The 22,248-nt window shown below is 37.6% G+C and overlaps 1 protein-coding gene across 4 annotated transcripts in view; it reads right to left on the reverse strand.

The window, feature by feature from the left end:
- Nucleotides 1-3,786: 3,786 nt before the first annotated feature.
- The window catches only part of smoc2 (SPARC related modular calcium binding 2), a 36,103-nt gene continuing 17,641 nt past the window's right edge, over nucleotides 3,787-22,248 (reverse strand). The window contains exons 6-13 of one of the 4 annotated variants that reach the window (XM_084391183.1): nucleotides 21,615-21,665; nucleotides 21,148-21,219; nucleotides 17,930-18,116; nucleotides 16,581-16,663; nucleotides 8,242-8,341; nucleotides 7,292-7,539; nucleotides 5,617-5,654; nucleotides 3,787-5,389 (exon numbers count right to left, since the gene is read on the reverse strand). In XM_084391183.1, coding sequence (XP_084247309.1) covers nucleotides 5,366-5,389; nucleotides 5,617-5,654; nucleotides 7,292-7,539; nucleotides 8,242-8,341; nucleotides 16,581-16,663; nucleotides 17,930-18,116; nucleotides 21,148-21,219; nucleotides 21,615-21,665 — 803 coding nt within the window. In that variant the 3' untranslated portion in view covers nucleotides 3,787-5,365. Of the gene's footprint in view, nucleotides 5,390-5,616; nucleotides 5,655-7,291; nucleotides 7,540-8,241; nucleotides 8,342-16,580; nucleotides 16,664-17,929; nucleotides 18,117-21,132; nucleotides 21,220-21,614; nucleotides 21,699-22,248 lie in introns of all 4 variants that reach the window. The other 3 variants (XM_084391182.1, XM_084391184.1, XM_084391181.1) reach the window with 3 other exon arrangements.

Raw genomic sequence — 22,248 nt, forward strand, 5'->3', positions numbered from 1 at the left:
GCTCAAAATCATTTTGCTCGCAACTGATTGGTCCAGTTTTGGTTTGCGATCTGTAACCCAGAATGGTTAGCTGTGTAGCATAAGTTCCCATAGAGATAGAGACCATAGAGACACACCGCTAAAAAACAATCAATCTTCTTGAGCCAGAAAAAACAGAGTTTGCCCAAACTAATCCCAAACTCACCTGGGTAGCAACTGAAACCAGCTTCATGCAACAGGCCACAGATAAATCCTTTTGTTGTTGCCAAGATAAGACATCAATTTTGTTCATGTTTAGAGTTAGCTAACTATTTCACTCTTAAAAATTAAGGTGCCAAGATGCCATAGAAGAACCATTTTTGGTTTCCCAAAGAACCCTTCAGTGAACAGTTCTTAAAATAACACATTTTTCTTAGTGTGAAGAGCATTTTAAAAATCCAAAGAACCTTTTTCCACTATAAAGAACCCTTTGTGCAATGGGAAGATTCCATGGATGTTAAAGGTTCTTCATGGAATTATAGATGCCTGTAAATAACCTTTATTTTTAAGAGTGTGTGTACCACAGAAATTATACTTCAAATCATGCTATAAGAGGAGTGCTATTTCTTTTTCTACATCATCCATCTTAAGATCTTTCTCGGGTCTTTCATTTCGACATCAATTTTAGGTCTGTAGCACCCCGGATATATCTAACACGTTACACGGATGGAATATTACCTGTCATGATAATATAAAACTTTCCTGATAATAGAGTAACAATTACAGAAGAATAAAATAAAGCATATTTTGTTCCCTTTTGGAGCTTGGAAGGGTTCAGTTTGAGCAGATGTTTTATACCATCATCACTGTCCTCATCAGAGCTCATTTCCCAGTACATTCAGCATCTGGCTCATATTCACGATCTTAAACATATTCTCAAAACTATCATTTTCAACATTTTTTACAATCAAAATTTATATCGCTAACATCTTCTTCACCAGATCCACCATTAAGTGACAGTGACACTAATATTTGATTGCATTCAGTACTTGCTCTGCAGTAAATGAATGAGCAATTTCAAGTTTTGCTGATGATACTTTCTATTCTTTTGTTTTGTGCCTGCAGTAACTATGAGTGAAATGTCACTTCATTATTGTGTATCAGACATAAAGGTGAATTGCACTTATTCAGTCATCAAAAATGTAATTATTGTTGTGCAGAAAAAAATGTAGATACACTGTTACACACCTCATGTCTTGGTGACCCTACACAAATTGTACAAAAAATCAGACATTCTTTTATAAAAAACAAAACAAAATCTTGATATTTTGTTTATAATGAATTTATTGAGGAATACTAAGACGGTTGATGCCTAGCTTTAAGAAATTAATGAGGAGGAGGGTAGTGAATGACGTCCCGGGTCACTAAAGACCCGAGGTATGCGTTTAAGTAATAGGAAAGGCCAGGGGACCACAATATCATAGATTTCATAGATTTGGACATGGTCTCTTTTGATTTGAGCATTTTCTATGCCCTATTCTCTCTGATTCACAATGCCCTTGCCTTTGAGTAAACCACTGCGCTGCCCTCTCTCAACCCCCCCCCCCTCTCTTTCTCTTCCATTCCTTCATTCTCATGCTCCTCTGATCTTGCTCTCCTTATGGAGTTAAATAAGGTGAGCTGAAGAATTATTAGATCTGCAAAATGCAGCAAAGCCACAAATCATATGGCATTAGCGTGAGAACAGACAGCAGCTGCCCCAGTAATCTGCCCCTTTTCTCTCTCAAAGGGCTACTGTGGGCCCCGTCCTCAAAAACCTCTGCGTGAGTATGATGCTGTGAGACTTTTGGACTTATGTATATGTCTATGTTATGTTATGTTATAAACTATTATAATTAATTTCATAAAAGACTAAGGCTAAAGACTAAATCACAAAGATCTCATTCAGAAAAATGTGTAATGCAGCAGATTCTGTGACAACCTTTGAAAGCGGCCATGCGCTCACTCAACAAAACACTCATCCTTCATCTCCACATCAGCCACTCCTATCAAAGTCTTAGCGTGGCTTGAAGTTTGTGAGAGTGGAAAAAAAAGAGTTAAATGAAAAAGAAGAATGTGGAAAGTGTGGGAATGAGGAACAGCAGGGCGGACACAAAGGCCCGCCGTGTGTTGGGAGAACTGACCCGATCCAAGACACACAAAAGAACCACTGCAGAGAGAGCTGGACAAGAGCTGGGCATCAGCCCTGAGCCACTGACACACAACCAGAGAGAGAGGGGTGGGAGAAAAAGATGGGTGAGACTACACTCTAGAAAAGGTTCAGCAGGGCTCTACATAGAACCCAGAGTTCTTGACTCAAGTTTGACTCAACTGTATGCCATAAAGTTTCTATATAAGGAGAAATGTCTTAAATGATTGCATAATACTTTTTGAATGGAATTATTTTAAAAAATTCTCGTGATAAAGTATGTTTACAGGCTATTTAATTCATAAAAGTTTATTAAAATTCTAAATGAATTAATTAAATGAACTAAAACTAAATCCATAAAGTGGCAAATTGAAATGATCACAAATGATTATTGAGAGCCAGGGAAACATTATCAGTGAATAATGACTTAAATATTGGCCTGTTCCTCACGCAAAGCTATCGTAGGACTTCAGAAGACTTGGAATATAATGGACATGGACTACTTTTATGGTTCATTTTTTCTTTAGACATTTCCTAAATAAATCCCCTTCCACTTTCCATGAACAAACAGGTTGGATATTTTGCCTAACATATCATTTTGTGTTTCTAAGAAAAAATACAATCATATGAGGTTGCCAAAAAATATTATGTAAATGATGACAAATTTTTCATTTTGGTTTAACAATTTCTTTACTTGTATGTGATTATTTTGTGGTATTATATTTAAAGTATATTTTTCTATATGTTTTATTTTCTACTAATTAAAGATCATCAATATTAATAGTAATCTATATTATATTGATATTTATTTTTCCTTCTAGAACGTGGAATTGTTCAGACGTGGTTTGCAACTCACCACAGAATGACCCAGGAACTATAAGACAGAGAGAGTGGAGTGGGTGACACACCTGACAGCAACCTGATCTGTGTTGGAGAGAGTCATGCCAATGCCTCTGAGGGATGCTGGTTATGTTGACTGAGACGCTACAGCATTTGTCCGGTATGTCACAACAAAAGGCCGGCCTTAAAAACAGCCACAGGTGTGCTTGGAGGGGTCACCTGACCTCAAACCTGATAACACAAACACACACACACACACACACACAGGGAGAGAGAGAGACTACCTTCATCTCAGATACTAACACACGGAACTGCTGCATCAGACAGTAACAAGATGGATGGATGATAGATAGATAGATAGTTGGGGTGTAACGATACCCACATGTCACGATTTGGTACTTATCATGATACTGAATTCACGATACAATATTATTGCGAAACTCCAAGACATGGGAAAAGGTTAACAAAAAATGTACTGTTGATTAAAATGCTAAATTTGATATTACATTGTGAGTGTAAATGAATAGGCTTGGACTTGGTGCTGGTAACTCAATGCACAAGACAATGGTGACACCAGAATAAAAATATTGATGATTCTGAAGCTGAAAATACAGAATTATTTTAGACGAATATGCTTGAATCACTGACTAGATATATTTAAAATAATGTAGGCCACTTTTTACTGGTAACATAAGACATTTGGCATTATCAGGACCCACACATATTCCCCCATTGCATTATTATAAATTATATTCAACATTATATATAGCATTTTAAAATTCTGTAAACTTGAATTTTTTCACACACAGTAATTTTTATTTTGGGTGAACTATACACAATACAGATTGTCACTATCCACGATACATTTTGTTGCATTTTTGTATTGCGATATATTGTGGCATGATATATTGTTACACCCCCTAATAGATAGATAGATAGTTAGATAGATAGATTCTAACAGGAAAGTATATTTATTATGCCAGCTGTAGAATTGTTAACACTGTTTAGTTTGTTATTGGAAGATTAACTGAGTGTTGACTGCAGGATAGGCATGTAGAGTCAAGCACTGGTGCAGGATTAATAAGAAACACATTGTCGACACAATCACACACAGACACACATAAAGGCTCAGATCTTACTACTGCCGAAATAACATACGAGAGCAGATACACAAAAAATACACCATGTACAGTTAGTGTTGGAGTATTGTCATTCTTGACATACTTCATGCTGATCATTGCTTTAGAGCAATATGCAATATAGGAATTTCTTGAGAAGCGATTGTGGATTCAGCTTATAGTGCACAAGACATACATTTTTATTTTTTAATTTTTTTTCAACTACCATATAAACCGGATGAATTAATCAATCAATTTATTTAATTGTTTGTGTTATTATGTATATTAATGTCTTTATGTTCAGTCTCTTACACCATCTCTTTTGCAGCAGTGGGAAGCACTTCTATGATGGAGGATTGGGGTAGTAGGGCTTTTTAAAATCCTGCATTTGGCATCTTTGAAGTGTCAATAACTGATCCCCTTCTTTATGTTCCCCGCAGTGTTAAAACCAGAGAGAGCGCCTTCTAATCTCACAGATCCAGCACCAGATCTGCTTATCATAAATTACACCCGGAGGAAAGGGAATGAGGTCAGTCTGAGGTCACTGATGGAAAGATGGAGCTCTAGTTCAAGACAATGTTGGAAAAAAACTGAATAATGGTGCATTTACATGTGCATCTCAATTTAGTTGTCAGATGTCATTTCAGATATCAACTTAGAATGACAGTGGGGGTTTTTTTCACAGCTCATGCATGTGGATTTAATGATTGTGGAGAAATGTACACTCTTACATGAACAAGAATACAAAATATTATAAAAGACTTCTTTATTTCTAATCATCATGAAGCACTTTCAACAAAATTATCTGTCTCCCATTCCATGTGTGGTACAGGACTATGATCTGCAGGCAGTAGTTGGGATATGGTAAAAAAAAAATGTAAGACTTCTAAAAAAAAATCTGTTTAGATGCATTACAAAAAAGTCCAGAAATTAGTCAAAGAAAAGACAAAGAAAATACATAACAAAAAAAGATGGCCTTGACAAATGCAGCATGTAATACTTGTACAACTTAGAAAAGTATACTCATTTTAGATTCACAAAGGACACATACATTGTATGTGTTAAATTATTATTATTCTTTTTTGTTGTTTTTGTAAGGACATAAAAATGCTAACTAAATCATTCACATATTCAGCAGTCTGTTTAAATACCTTATTTTTTTTCTACAAAGTGAATTTACATTGTTTTAAAGTACAAAGTGCAAAGACTATGGTTTCCGTCGTCGTTTTGGGCGGGAGCGGGAACAATCGCGGCGGCCGCTTTAGCCTTGTTTCTTTGACAGGTTCTGCAAACATAGGCAAATGTGAAAATTAAAGTCAGAGAATGAGGAAAATGCCATTTTAAAGCAATGGCTTGCTGTTGTCATCATTTATAAACGCAATTTCCCATTTGTATTTTGGCAATTGGTTTTAATCTACTGCTTCGTAAAAAAAAAAAGAAAAAAAAAGGAAAGGTGGGAGAGAACATTGGAATGCATGTTGTGAATGTTAACAGCCACCTACATTAACTCACCAGTTTACTAGATGTTGTGCCTTCACCTGTTTTTGCCCCTGAGGAAAAAGCAATGAGAACATTTTACAAGCCTGTTCCCCATTACATGACAGCAATACGGGTTGTTTCTGAGAAAGTTATTAAACAAACGCAAACACTCATTGTCAATTAAAACGACCACACAGTCTTCATCTCTTACAGCTCATAAAGCGCGCTGTCAGTCTCTCCAATCAGAAAACAGAACGCTTGCGCACTAGAGTTTATTCTGTGGCGTGGACGCGTTTCAAAAACGCGTTTTCAAAAGAAGCGTTTTCAATTTCAAACAGGTTCTAACTCTGAAAAAATGTCATACTAATAGAAATAAGGTCAGAATTCTGAGAAATAAAATACTTCTTTTTTTTTTATAAATTGGATCTTGCACAAATTCTGAATGTTCTGCAACTGGAGTCAACTCTCAAAAACAGTATTGGTCAATAGACGCCTGCATCAGGGAAAGGTACATTTAAATAACTTTGGAATAAATCTTTTTTTTTTTAAAGATATTAATACTTTTTATTCAGTAGGGATGCTTTAAATTGATCAGAAGTTACAGTAAAGACATTCATAATGTTACAAAATATTTATATTTCAACTCCACAAAAATATAAAGCACCTGATTTCAACATTGATAATAATAAGAAATGGTTTATTAGCAGTAAATCAGCATATTAGAATGATTTCTGTAGGATCATGTGACACTGAAGACTGAAAAAAAAAAAAAAATGCTGAAAATTCAGCTTTGCATCACAGGATTAAAGGTTCACTATGTAACTTTTTTTTATTTATTTTTTATTAACAAAAAACATTTTTAATAACGAGTCAATACATTATCCATCCTTCTTCCAAAACGTGTTTTTGTCTTACCTTGATTTACTATGGTAATTTGTGTTTATATTTCATGCAGGATAGTTTTCGCGGGAAATAACGTACTGTACATGTCGCCACATGTCTCGTCATAGCCATAAATAGAGAAAAGTTGCTCCGGCTACTTTGACGTGTTTATGATGTTGGAGTGGCATAGGTTAGTTGTCACAATAAGCGAGAAAGGTTGACATGAAGCAGCTAAATCTCAAACCTCCGTGAAATCACCTGGTTTAAAAAACGCTGAACAGAGGAGAGTCTGCTGGCAAAAAGAGAACAAGACAGAGCTCGTAATAAAACCAGAATCAACATTGGCTTTTTGGAGATGGTGAGAACTGAGGGGTTTGAAATGTTGTAAAAGCAACGTGGAGATGATGACGTTTTATACACAACAGGTGAATAAGGTATTTTATTGAACAGATAAATTGACATATGTAGCTCTCTAAAAGAGTTCATTGTAAAGCATAATCTATTGTGAAGGTGATTCATGTGCAGAGTCCAAACACAACCAGAACAGTGTTCTTCCGCAAAATGCAGCTAGAGGGCCAAAATTTACAGTGTACCTCTAAAATATAATGAATGCAACCAAAGACTTGCATAAAAGACTTGCAAAACCTTTAAACTTAACTCAAACTTTTAAACAGTAGTGTATGGAGCATTTAAATTGCATTCAAAAGTGCATACAACTTTTTGTGCAAACCATTTGAAATCAAAGTATTCACAGCGTTCTCTGATGCAGTGCAAACTCGAGATGCCCGTACATCTGGGTCATCCATGAGGAAACAGTGAGACTCACCCTCTTCCTTAGTGACACCCAGACAGCCCATCAGTTCCTGTAGAGACAGGGCCTTATCGTTGCTGACGTCGCAGTACTCCACAAACTTCTTCACACACTTCTTGGGTTTGGATTTCTTACGCAGCAAACGCTTGAATGGTTTGATTTCTTTCTTTCCGATATCACCGCTGGAATTCTTATCAAGCTGACTGAAATACCAGTGAACAACTCGCTCTTCCAGAGTATGACTGGGGTCTGGCTCCAACATTCTGAATGAATTAAAAAATTAAAAAATTAAAGCAAACAAAGAACATGTTTACATGCTCATAGTTTTCTGGTTAAATGCCTGTGAAAGTGTATCAAACACGTCCCGTATCAAACACTACCAAACTGGCAGTATATTAAAATATCTATCCATAGTGAAGTACTCTATCAAGTACTCAACCCAGCTAACAAAAATATGTAAAAAATAGTAATATCCCATTAGGTAAACATTATTTCTGAATGTTCTCAGAATATTCAAAACATAAATTTTTTTAAATGTTTTTTCAAAGTTTTTCTTGGTTATGCGAATGTTAAGGGAACATTCCATTTGATCATTTTGCACACATTATGGAAACGTTAATGTTGAATGTTTAAAATACACGTTCTGCGAAAATCCAAAGTTAACATTTCAGAAAAAAAAAAAAACATTCCGTGAATGATGGATAATTTTTTTATGTTAATGTTTTGAGAAAATGATAAAAGACCAGATAACGTTGAACGAACATTCCATTAATGTAACTGGAAGAACATTTGTTCATAACTTTGAAAGAAGCTTGCCAGAACGTTCTGAGAAACTTCCCTGTTAGCTGGGAATTATTCCAGTCAGTCAGCTAATGAACTAAGAAAATATTTGTACACCACACAGTAGGAAGGGTCAGTAAATTTTGGCCCATTACATCTTAATTCGTCAATGGTTTCTCATTTACCTGCCGGCAGAGGCCGGGTCAGTTACTGCATGAACCATGTCAGTGGACAACGCGTCCAACACGCTCGTCAGGAATTCTGTCTTCTTCTCCCCAGGACATCCTGAAAAAGAGGGACCCAAGAGTTACGAAAAGAACCGTGGCCTTCAAAATAACTGCATACAACTTTGGAATAAATACAAAGTTCAGTCATGAAACTCTAGATGGCGTAGGCTGATGGGTCCTTAACGCAACCTGCTGACAATCACATTGCTAACTACATGGCACAAGCTGATTGGTTCCTGTTGCATCTGTAGCTAATGAGCTTGCTGCTCAACATTTAAATAGTTGGTCAATGTTTGCTGCAGTTTGCAGCGTGCTTTCAGAGTTTCTCCGAAACCCTCCACCTTCCTCAGCTCCACCAGTATAGATCTGCTATGGGTAATTTCATACATGCTATTTGTGCAGCAGCATGTCTTACTTGCTCACAGCAGCAGGTCTGTGTATGTATTGGCAGTAGCAAGTCTCTGAACTTGTTCAGCAGCAGCAGCTGCGTAGTAGATATATTCCGCCAAGACTAAACCCATTACCATGTTAAAATGTTCAGAGAGTTGTCATGATAGAACTACACCTACCATTTTGAATGGACTATTCCTTTATATTGTACTTCATTTTCGATGGCAAAACTGTCCTAAATTTTCTTTCCTCATTGGATTTTAGTGAAATTAAGCTGTTGTTTTATAGAATCCCATGGGAAAAAGATTAAAAGAGACCAAGGCTTTCTTTCATGTAACATTTTACCTTCAGGTTATCAGATTAAACAGCTATGAAACCTCATAAACAGCTGTTGTGACTAAATTACCTCATGTAACTCTGCTGCTCTGGTCCTAATTTATTTAACAATGTGTTTTTTTGTTACAATAACTCTGCGAGCATTAATTATATATTTTTTTACTATTATTTATCATGGATTCATTAAATTGGTTAAAAGTGACAGTAAAGGCATTTATAATGCTACAAAAGATTTCTATTTCAAATAAATTTCATCAAAGAATCCTAATCAGTCATGGTTTCCACAAAAATATTAAGCAGCACAACTGTTTTAACATTGATATTAAGAAATGATTCTTAAGCACCAAATCAACAAAATTAATGAGATATCGATGATAAATGGTGATCGTATATGATCTGCTAGCATATTATGCTCCTCTTACTAGTGGCTATTTTGGGTACTGGCGCCATAGGTGGCCCAATAAACATTGTGAAGATGTAAAGCTGACAGACGTTTCGCTGTTTTTACACCAACTGCACTTAAAGATCGTGGAGAGTAGGAGATAAACTATGTTACGGCTTGAGAGATTCTTCGCCGCCCTATCGTAAAAATCCGACCTCCCCTATCCTGTCTGAGGAAGATGACAGCTGCCAATCAAACAGATGATTTAGGTTTATGGTCACAGGTAAAGTCTGATGTGTGTGGGAACTGTGGTCTGTGGATATTTGGGTGAAACCCACAAACCAGTCAGAAACGTGGCCAGGTCATAATTCACCACAAAAAGGAGAAATTATGTTTTGCATACTGAAAATGAAGCCTATTTTGGGGATTTTATTAGATTATGGCATTATTTTCATGGCAGTTACCTTTTTTTAAAAGTAAATCTGGTGTACAATAAGCTTTATTATTATTTCAGCAAATTTGTGTCCATCTAATATCAGTTGCTTGTGTTATGTATTATGCACATGTACAGGATATTGGCCAACCTGCGCTTTAGATATTAGTGTTGGCTGTTGAAAAGCCAAGGGAGTTTAACACACTAAACCTTTTTTCTCATTTCCATTTGTCTGTTCAAATAATAAAAGGGAAAGTGTGTAAGTGCGTGTGTGCATTTGTCTTCACATGCTGGGCTGTTTATGGTCAGGCCCAGGGGCAACAGATTCTCTGGTGTAAGAGGTCCCTGTGAACAGGTGTGTGTGTGTTCAGGTAAACAGTCCTCACACAAGAGAAAGGAGGAGAAAAGTGTACAGGTTTACAAGATGAGCACAGAATGCTGAGAGTTTGTGAGTGAGTGTCGTGCTGAAGATCTGCGTGACTTTCTGCTCCTCACTGAGACCAGACACAGTAAAATATCCGTCCCACCTGTTCATTCGAGGGACTGCATTCTTCTCGCTTTTTCAATAAAAAAATTCTGAAAAAAGTCCAGTGTAGTCTAGACGCTCAATAACAAACATTTCTGACCTTTTGAGAATTTATTAAGAGAGGAAATGCAGCCTAAAATGTGTCTTATATAATCAAGATGCACAATTTGGTAAAAAATCTAGCTATTATTTTGACAAATATATTGAAATGATTCATGTATTTTCTAGGCAGTCCAATAGATTGCTGCAGGGATTACATATTTTTGTAGGTCAAAACCCTTGAAATCAATGGGTTTTTTAATGGGTTTTTGGTTAAATGCTAGAAATAAGGTCTGTAGTGAAAACTAGCTCAAGATATTTTCACAATGTATTCTACAACATAAAATACAGCAGTTTTACCCCTTTGTGCTTTTTCTAAGCTTTTTCTTGTCTTTTACTTGTCTTGTCTGAAAATTACCCCATGATTTACTCAGCCTCAAGCCATCCTAGGTGTATATGACATATCCATTTCTTCTTTCAGATGAATACAATCGGAGTCATGGGCGTCGGAACCATTGTATATGGGTGGGACAAGACCCACCCACTTTTTAAGACCAATGATATTATACCCACTCACTTTTACCGTCTCTAATTCAGCGCATTTGTCTGTTCGCTTTTCAGAGCGCCGTCAGTCAAATCCATTCCACTTGAGGAATTCCCTAATAAATTAAACTCCATTTCCGCTGAATCGCTACATTATATTTCTCAACGAGCCGCAACTGACGAAAGTAACCGCCCGTTGTACCCTTCCAGTCAAATATTGCGTTGCAAACATCAATAACAGCTTTAAGTTGTCATTGCTGGCAAATGACCATAGTATTAGGGGGATAATCCACGGATAGCTGTGCATTTAATGCATGACGTGGAGGCAAAGAACCGCCCGACGTGAAGTGGAGTTTAGTTTACTTGTTTAATTAAAAGGCACCAGAATACATGAAATGTAAGCTTAGCGTTAAGTTCTGCCAGGAAGACTCAATCAGCGCGTTATGAATTAACTCACTTCTAACCAATCATGTGTTAACACTCTCAGTATAAAAGAATGGTACTTACATCCGTCTGAGTTCGCAGATACTGACGGCGCCAATTACCTCCATCCTCCCCAACCACCTCCAAGATGGTCCTTTCCCTCCATCCTCCCCACCACCACCAGGATGGTCCCTTCCTTTACCTCCAGGGGGTCGGCTGCGCCCCTGCCTTCATCTTCAGGCGGGATTTGCAGATTCCGTTACCCTCGCATTGCTTGCTAAGGACGGGGCCTACGCCAAAGACTATGCTTGCTGAGCTATTAATAAATTTACTCTTGTTATATCATTTTATCTCCCGAGTCTTTCTGGTAGAAATGGTATTTACTCCAGTAACATTTTTCTGGGGGAGGACCCACCCACTTTTTTTTCTTCTTCCGACGCCCATGATCGGAGTTATATTAAAAATGTCCTGGCTCCTCCCAGCTTTATAATGGCAGTGAAAGTCCATCAAAGTTCATCTATCCATGATAAAAGTGCTCCACACGGCTCTGGGGGTTAATAAAGGCCTTTTGAAGTGAAGCGATGTGTTCGTGTAAGAAAAATATCCATATTTAAAACTTTATCAACTAAAATAACTAGCTTCCGACAGACACCCGTACGCAGAAGATTTACAGCAGAAGATTAACACTCTACTTTGACGCACAACGTAATGACGAACACGGAAGCACAGAGGATAGAGCAAAACAAAACACCAGTCACGAATTAGAAGTCTAAAACGGTCTGAAAGAGGCGTCTAAACTTACGCTACTCCTACATCCTACGTCATACATCGTCAAGTGTACTCTTTTGGTGTAAGTCGACTTGCGTAGGCCATCTGCCGGAAGCTAGTTATTTTAGTCGATAAAGTTTTAAATATGGATATTTTTCTTACACAAACGCATCGCTTCGCTTCAGAAAGCCTTTAATAACCCCCCAGAGCAGTGTGGAGCACTTTTATCATGGATGGATGCACTTTGATGGACAGAAACAGCCATTCACTGCATTCACTATAAAGCTTGGAAGAGCCAGGGAAAATTTTTTTTTTTTTTTTTTTTTTTTTTTACAACTCCGATTGTAGCCTGGCAAGCCAGACCTACATCAAGATGTTAGGTCTGGTAACTCATCATTGGCAGGGCTCAATCCGAGGGGCGGGATAAACGGCTGTCTTTCAAATTCGCTCTGCATGCAATAGGACAGCGCTACAACCAACCAGAGCGTTTTCCCAACAGCGGAGCTAGTTGATGATAGATTAAACTTTTGCCGTATCTGGTCAGCAAAACTACGAACACATCTTCCTGTTTTAAGAATGACTTAAGTGCCGTTCTTTGTTCTTTGTTCTTTTCTCAAAGAAAAGCTTAACTCCAAGTCCTCCAGAGTCATGGACAAAGCCGATTTGAAAGACCGCTGTTCGCCAGCAGCAGCAGCTCTTCTTTGTTTTCAAGTAGCAGGGAATTCACGCGGAACCGTCACACTCACAACTCTGTCGTCATTATGTAAAGCCCGCCCACCGACTCTATACACAATGTGATTGGCCTGACTAGAGTTTGGTTTTTCCAGCTCGAAAATCAACGGAGAGTTGCTAGACTACACTGGCTGCAAAATACATTTTGCTGCCGCTATGGTGCGTCTAGATTTTTAGGCTACTCCGATTGTATTCGTCTGAAAGAAGAACGTCATATATACCAAGGATGACTTGAGGGTAAGTAAATCATGGGCTAATTTTCATTTTTGGGTGAATATCCCTTTAAGACACTTCTAATTATAAGAGCACTAGAAATCAAAAAACTTTCAGACATTCATTTTGAAGTTTTAAGCTATATCACCTGATTAAAATGCAGAGTGAGAATGCACTGAGCAAACCCATCCAGATCCTGCATTTTACAACATTTCAGCGTTACCCAGAATCCCGCAGCTTGTGGATCTTACATAAAAACTCTCAAGTTGCAACAGAGTCATGAGAATTGCGGTATTGGCAGTGGATTGTGGACGTTTAGCTGCCAGCAGCCGCCGGCCCCCCCATCGGCCCCCCTTCTACACCACAGTTAACCAGCCGTGACCAGAGAGCTGCTCACACAGCCGCACCTGTACACACACTGCTGGCAGCCTGAACGTCCACACACACACACACCTGTGGAACAGAGGATTGTTTGTTAACGTATTGAGATATTACAATGTTTACCAAAGCGCCCAATTTCAAAGCAGACCAGCAATTCATCTGCATCTCAGACATACTAAACTGGGTCATATCTGCTATGGAGTACAGATTCATATTGCCTTCATATAAGTGGGATACAATATTATTCAATACAATATTAAATTAAATTAAAATTAATTGAACATTGGAGTTCAATTGAAATAATTGCACCACTATCCAAGTCTATCCAAAGTTGCAAATTTAACTTATGCACAAAACCGGAATATCGCATAAAATATTTGCGAATAAAGCAGCGTTTCCATCCCATGTCTTCAAGAGACAAGAGACATCTCAGAGCGCACAGATGAAACTCAATAAACGGCGTCATTTTATCTTGCGTTCGGATGCCTGGTGTTTGGGAGCGCGATCATGTGAGACGTTTCTGAGGTCATTATATTAAATCATTCTGATGACAGACCTTTGCTCATTTCAGAATAATCAAACCAATATTTGAGATGCTGTGCAATGAAATTATCCATTTATCTAATTATCCAGTTATCCAATCACATCCTCTGTTGAGGCAAAGCCACATAAGCTTTTTGTTGCGCATCAAGGGATTTATTCAGTAAATGTGTTTCCAACTTAGATTATGTGCATGTCTACTTATCAGAAAAAATATATATATCCGTCTTATTGAGTGCATACGTTTTTTATGCAAATTCTTTGAATTTAAGTGCATCTTATCATTTCCATCCAGCGTTTTTTATGCGTTATCCCAAACTTCGCATAACAATAGGCAGGATGGAAACATTGCCAATGTGTTTCTATTTTTTTTGCTTTTCTCTAAGCAAATTATGTTTTTCGTCAATTTATGACTATCCATCCTGGTAGTTTTTGTAATATCCCTTTAAATAACAAAAGCCAGCTCCTTGATGACATCATCACCCAGGGAGTGACATCATACTGGAGGGACATCAACAGCACTTAAACATAAGTGAGTGTTAGCAGTGGATTTGATGAATTCTGTGATGTTTTGTGGTGTTAGATGGTTTATGTCACTCCAAAATCTTCCATCCTGTCTGATGACATTGCATAAATCAGTATAATAATATAAGAATAAAAATGAACTTTTACATTTGAAGACATTCCCAAAGGGAGGTGTTGTCCAATTCCAAATAAATATAGCACACATTAGTAACACACACGCACACATTCTCACACCTCATACTGTTTCAAAAGCCTATTTCACCACTTAATCTTAACTAAAATAGGAAGATAATCCTATTAGTCAGAGTCTGGCCAGGGTTACTCTAGAATCTGTTATCTGGAACTGAGACAAAGCACAAAAGCATTTCTCATGTACTTACACTAACAAAACAGTACCACGGTATTTCCATGGTATTCTTACAAGTACCATGTGCTGTAAATACCTGTGGCGCATTATAATAGCAATCATTCAGTATCATGGTAGACATTAATATGCAAGAGTATATTCCAACGGTATTGTACCACAATACATCTTTGTAAGGGTGGTTATTAGGCCTGAGCAATAACTATATACTTGTTTTTTTGCTCTGGAATGAGCTGATTCGAATGAACCACAAATGAATCAAACTGTTCAATATAGTCACTGATATATTCCACTGATGCTAGAGGTGTTCAAATCTTTAAAATCATTAAATTAATATTCTGGATGTTTATTCATTTTACATTTACGCATTTGGCAGACACTTTTATCCAAAGCGACTTACATTGCATTCAAGGTACACATTTTACATTTGATCAGTTCTTGCTTTCCCTGGGAATTGAACCCATGACCTTGGCGTTGCTAGCGCCAACGCTCTACTGTTTGAGCTACAGGAAAGCATGATTCATTTTAACCTACTGTTCAAAAGTTTGGAGTCAGTAAGATTGTCAATGTTTTTGTCTCTGATGCTCATCAAGGCTGAATTTATTTGATCAAAAATGGAGTAAAACAGTAATATTGTGAAATATTACTATATTTATATTTTAATATGTTTAATAGAATAATATTTTAAATGTTTAATAAATAATATTAATATAATTTATTCCTGTGATGCAAAGCTTCATCATCAGTGTTCAGTAATAATTTTAATATGCTGATTTGCTGCTCAATAAACATTAATTATTATATTATCAATGTTAAAAAAACAAAAAAACAAAACTGTGGTACATTTCTACAAATAGAAAGTTCAAAAGAACAGCGTTTATTTGAAATTGAATTCTTCTGCAGATGTAACATAAATGTCTTTACTGCCACGTTTGTGTAATTGCTGAATAAAAGCATGAATGAAAAGAAAAAAATTCCTTACAGACACTTATATTTCCTTATATTGTCAACAACATGAGACTGCCACACAGTCCCCATACAGAAATCTAGTCTAGTCTAATCAACGAATTAATTCATGCTGGAAATGGAAGTCACTCCCTCGTTTCCTTTTTGCTGTTTTTTATCTTTGCCCTCCACTCCTTTTCCCTCTGTTCTTCGTCACAGCCACTCCCCCACACTCATCCCTCCTTGTCATCCTCCTAGGCTCGTGCTATCTATTGTAATCTATCTTTTCTACCTCCCCTTTCGTCAGTGAGATGATCTGTTAACATCTTGTCGTCTATGCAGACCGCAGGGTCGTGGGAAACCAGGAGATGGTTTTAGACTCTAGATGTCACACACATACCTGTGCACACTTGAGCTCACACGCAAACAAAAACATCCTTGTGTTTTATGTTTACATGCATTTTTCCTAAATGAATAAGTATGAAAATGTATATCAAACACATCTATAATCAAACAGCTGGTAGTGCAGTAAGTGCACCTATTAAACAATGCCTAATGTGTAATAATTTTTGTTTTTTAAATGTTTTACATTTATTTGTTTATTTCCTTGAGGTCCTTTTAATATTCGAAAAGTTTTTTGGTAAATTTTTTGTTTTTAAAGGCGTTTTTGCAGCTTTGTTTCTATAAGTTGCCCTCTTGCTAGTTTTGAGTTGTGAAGTATGTCTCTCTCTGCTCAGAAGCACACAGTTCAGCTCACCCTGCAGATGTCGGCTCCTGTAATGGTCCTTTGGTTTGTTTGGATGGGCTCTGGCGTTTCCATCACATTTTGGTTGTTCGAATCTACAGCAAGAGAGAGAGAAGGAAAAACAAACAAAAGTGAAATACAAAGCATTATTGTTTACACAGACGAGTCCAACAGCTAAAATACTCCACCAATGCCGAGAAAAATGTGATTTTTTTTTTTGTACACTACCATGAGGATGTCAACGTGAAGTAATGTGTATTTTTTATTTCGCATTTCTATCTATCTATCTATCTATCTATCTATCTATCTATCTATCTATCTATCTATCTATCTATCTATCTATCTATCTATCTATCTATCTATCTATCTATCTTCTCACACACACATATCTCTTTTCACAGATCTAATGAGTGCACTAGGATGCAATCACTAGAAAGTCAGCTCAAGATGCCGGAAACAGAGGAATGGGATGAGAGAAAAGTGGACAAAAAGTGTAAGACTAGAAAAAACATCTATGGCCCCATAAGGAGAGTAAATGTGCTCCAATCACTGCCAGGCGACCTGCCCAGAGAACAGAGGAAGAGAGAGAGAGAGAGGAGGGTGAAGAGAAGGTAGCACTTCCATGCGTGCTCTAATGCGCTGTCTGGCACACTGCCTGAGGCTTTGTTAACTCAATACCACATTTGGCGATGGTCTGAAATCCACAGCATCACTCCATTACACTCATTAAAGGTGCCCCCGAATACAGCGGGTGTCACTGACCCCGACAAACACTCACAATGTTTTGTCATTCTGCCAGGTTTCTTGATCAGATTTGAGCTGGTTGTGCAACCAGCCTGTTAGGAGATAAGTGATTAATCGAAATGATTTGATGGTGTATTTAGCTTCATGGATACTGTTCTTATCAAGGTGCTCTCGAAATGTTAAAAGAGGCTGAATGAGATTGGGCCAAGTATTGGCCCCTAAGAGACTCCAAAGCTCAATTTTGTACCCCATAGTAAGTCAAATAAAGAGACCTGCCCCGGGTGTATATTAGATGTACTGTAAGAGAACAAGTCGACTGGCACTTACCATTTTAAAAGCCAAGTGGTGGGTTTTTCCTTTCAATAGAGACAAACTGCTTAAGTTGTATTTTGGCAACTAAATAAGGACGGATTTGTTTCTTTGAGGCGCCAGAGGTATTTTAAAGTGTTTAAAATAACATTTTGTTGAAGCTGATGTTAAAGAGACATGGTGAAATAACATCCTAGCAGTTGTACTTGGAGAAATTTCCACCTGATGTTTTGTACAAAGTGGATCATGAGCTAAAACCACAGAACTGCACTACACAAGATTTTTTTTTTTTAAGCAAAGTACATTACCTTGTGGATGTGCCAGGTATAGGCCGTCCAGTGTCCACCAGGACACACCAGCAGTACCCGGTGGAGGGATGGCACTGGACGGGTTTGTAGAGGCCACCGAGAGCGCAGTCAGGTACAAAAACCGCTTCGTTTTTATGTTGTCTTGCTTCTTCCTGTGCCGACAGATGCTCCTGATCACACGAGGTCGCTGAGGTAAAGTGAGACAGAAGAAAGAAGTGAAATACAGCAGGAGACACAATATGAGTGAGTAAGTGTCAGTGTTCTCTGTGGTGAAGAGAGGCCGAGCATCTGGGTTGCTGTACAATGAAAGTAGACGGTGACCAGGAGCTGTCAAGCTTAAAAAAAGAAGAAAAAAAACTTAAAATTTCCATAAAAGAATTTCCAAAAAATTTGTCGCACATACGACTAATGCACAATATACCAAGTCTTTTGAACAGGTTGTGAGGAACAGAACGAACAAGCTCCAATCCTAATTAGGGATACAAAAATCCAGAGTTTGACTATATTGTCTACTAAGATGTCTTAATATTGATTGTTTTGGAAGGCAGCATAGATGCATCCATCACTGCCTGTGATATCCCATGATTCTGTGTGTGTGTTTGGGCAGCATAACAGAATAATGTTGTCCGATGTTAAAATAATTAATAATAAATAAAAATGTAATTGATACATTTAATCACATTTGAATTAAATTCATAACATTTAATTGGCAGTTTTATGTAAACGAATTAAATGTAAAAATGGGATTTATTTTAATCTTAGGAATTCCTTTATTCTAAGAAATTGCACTGCAGTATTTATTAAATATCATATCCCGTGATTTTATGTATGTGCTTTGTCTGGATAAAACAATGTAATTGCTGTCTGAGAAAAGAATTGTATTAAATATATCCCATCATTTACATGTGATTCAGCTGGTTAAAAGAATGCAAATGTTGTCTGATGTTGTAAATGTGTTTTTCTTTTTTTCTCTTTTTTTTACATATGATTCCATTGATAAATAAGCATTGTATTCTTTAAATAATCTTATAATATGGGACTGTTGATTGCTTGAATCTGATTGGTTGACGAATGTTCAAACGGCTAAAGTAGTTCCAGGCAGGTCTTGACTACATTACATGACCATATCACTTCGCCAAATGATTTAAGTTATGTCAAAGGTCCATACAGCCTAAAACAGCAAAAGAACCAAAACCCACAACGACACTGACCAAGCAAATAAATAAAGTAAAAAATAGGATAAAAACGACAAATTAGTTCCATGTTTTTTGCCACACAATTACCTTTTATTATGTAAGGAAAGCCCATTCTCTCTCTCTCTCTCTCTCTCTCTCTTTCCCACAGAAACACACACACACGGAAACATGAAATGTGTTGCAACTTAAAATCTATGACATTTCTCACTAGCGAGGTAATAACAGCGCTATTCTTGAAGCAGATAAACTTACAGTTTCGCTAATAATAGAGACGCTGCTGCTGCCGAACACTGTTGAGAGATGCACAGACTCAGGTAATTCACACATGCTCTTTCTCTCTCTCTCTCTCTCTCTCTCTCTAACTGCATGAATGACTGCATTAATCAACTTGCATTAAGCCTCCGTTACTAGCTCTAAAATGACATTTTGGAATTAGCAATGTAGGCTTGGGATGAGATCCGTAAGTAATTAGTGCTACACACAAGGGCGTTTTAAGGACAAAAACCTGACGCATGTCTTGAAATACAACATCTCGGTAACCCTAGTGTAACGGAATAATTGACTCTGGTCCATTGAATTATTCAAAAATAATGTACACACTAGGTGTAACAGCCACGGGTGTGCATTATTTCTTATAATTCAACAGCCCGTCGTCAATTACTCCTTACATAGTTATCTCTAAAGCTCATTTGAATTGGTTTCAGTTCATTTGACATAATATGATGGTGCCTGCATGCAAGAACATTGCCTGTGAAGTCAATGACCGACCAGATTGTGATGCCTCAGACACAGCCATGGAGAGATGGATGGACAGCATGTTGGAGGGGATAAAGTTAGAGAGAGTGAAAGTGAGAGCTTGTGCTTTATGGAGGGCCTGCAGGAATGTTTATGACATTAGGACTGCACCGGGCTCCAGCGACCAGCATAAATATTTACACGTTGTCTCTGTGCCTGTGTTCGCAGTGCCTTTGAGTGAAGATAGTGACCTTGGGCAGAGAATCGCTGCATAAAACATAGTTTTGGGAAAACAGTGGCATCTTCGTGCTTTCTTTCAATCCTGAGCATGAGCTTAGCCATGAGGCTCAGATGCACGCACAAGACGACAGCCCGAAACACATGAATGATCCATATGGAGCACAACCTTTCAGTGAGATTTCTCTGCATCAGGAACCAATCATGTCATGTGCCACAACACAGCTCTCCAGCAACGCTTTGAGCCGCCTCATCTAATGCAAGCAAGATTATGTGAGTAAAAAAAAAAAAAGATAAAAAGGAAATGAGGGAGATGAAGTCAAATTTCCATAAATTGTGCAGCCCTAGTTACCCTGGGTGTTGCTACGCTTTTGCAAAGCTGTTCTGAATGATATTTAGTGCATTGCTAAGCATTTGCTAACTGTGTTCTCTCGCTCACATCCTTTTATAGTTATCCTCTCTCTCTTTATCTGTGGTGTTGTCAGGTCTTTGGTTTCATGTGAACATTGTTTTAGAAAATGCTTCCCCCCCCCATCTTTTCTTTGTCTTTCTTTCAGTTCTATTCTGAGCTTCTCTAAATAGTGATAATCACCCTTTAGAGCTCAACAAATCAGCCGTAATCAAAACCATCAGCGTTCACTGCATTACACTGACGTTTTATTGATTGTAAATCAAGAGAACTTTACAATCAAGCTATTCACGCACACACATAGACACACACACAAATGAGTCTGTCAAGAAACGCACAAACTCTGTAATAATGTCATCAGAATTAGATCTGTTATTAAATTCATGTCGTCATTTTTTCCCCAGATGGGTTTTAATGACATCTCTTGATTCTTTCATTAGATCAACATGTCAGGCAATGGCTGAGTGCCGCATTCAGCTGGATCTTCACGTGTGTGTGTGTGTGTGTGTGTGCCACTATAGCAACAGAGTTTCAGAATACTGACAGATAAGAATCTGCCTATGTCTCTTTTGCTTTCTCTTTCTATTCTCCTAAAAAAATAACAATAATATATATAAAAAACTCACGTGTCTGTGACTCACATAGTGGTTTGGTCTTGTTTTGTCTGCTGCGGACCTGTTCTGTCCAGAGTGTAGGGTACTGAGCGATGATGTCTAAAACACACGCACATGCACAAAACATTAATTCTGTTCCAAACCCTACACTCCAAAACCCATTCCAAACCCCAATAGGGTTCTTGACTCAATTTTAAAGAAGGCTTTATGCCAAAAATGTTCTATATAAAGATAAATGTCTTAAATGACTGCATAATACTAATACTTTATTACAAAAAAAAAATCTATTGATAAAGTATGTTTATAAGCTGTTTAATTCATAAAATTTCATTCAAATTAAAAACAAATGAAACCAACATTATTTAATGCAAAAACTAAATCCATAAAAGTATCCCTAAAAGATTCTATATATGAAGTGCCCGACACAACCCTTTTTCTAAGAGTGTAGTGACCGCTTGACCTAAATGGCATTTAAAGGCATCAGTGACACTCACCTTCCTCATCAGCGGACGGCTGGGATTCCACTGGGAAAACCGTTGAAGGATCTGCGTTTAGAATGGAGAAGATTTGCAAGGAAACTACAATTACGAGTGTCAGCTAGACAGTCACATCACATGAGCCAAGAAGCATTTGCACATTGCCCGGCCAGGACAGATTAGGGAGATGGAGAAACATAATAAAACAGACAAGAAAGATAAAGGGTTGAAGGAGGTTTAGTGGTTATAACTGAATCGCTGAAAGAAAAACACAATTTAATCTCTTTGCTTGACACCATAAAACGCCTTTATCAAGACAAAAAGCAGTGTGGTTCAAATACAGAATTCTTTAAATGCTTTAAGGTGTTAAATAAATGCAAACCGCATCCAAAATTGACACTCCAAGCACCAGATGTGAGTAAAAAACAAGTTTGCCAGGAACTTTAGAATGACCTGCAACATAATCAAGATAATGGCTTTTTAAGAAATATGCTTTGAAAAATAGTTCATCTAGGAAGTATTTTCCCCTTCACTTTTATGGCAATATATCCTCACATCCCAGACAGCAACATAGTGTCAGCCCAGATCTGGGCCACATCTGGTACGTGGATTCAACACGTGGACTGGATCTGGGTCGATACTATGTATATGA

The sequence above is a fragment of the Rutilus rutilus genome (genome assembly GCF_951802725.1).
Source record: "Rutilus rutilus genome assembly, chromosome: 20".
In the NCBI taxonomy this organism is placed as follows: Eukaryota; Metazoa; Chordata; class Actinopteri; order Cypriniformes; family Leuciscidae; genus Rutilus; species Rutilus rutilus.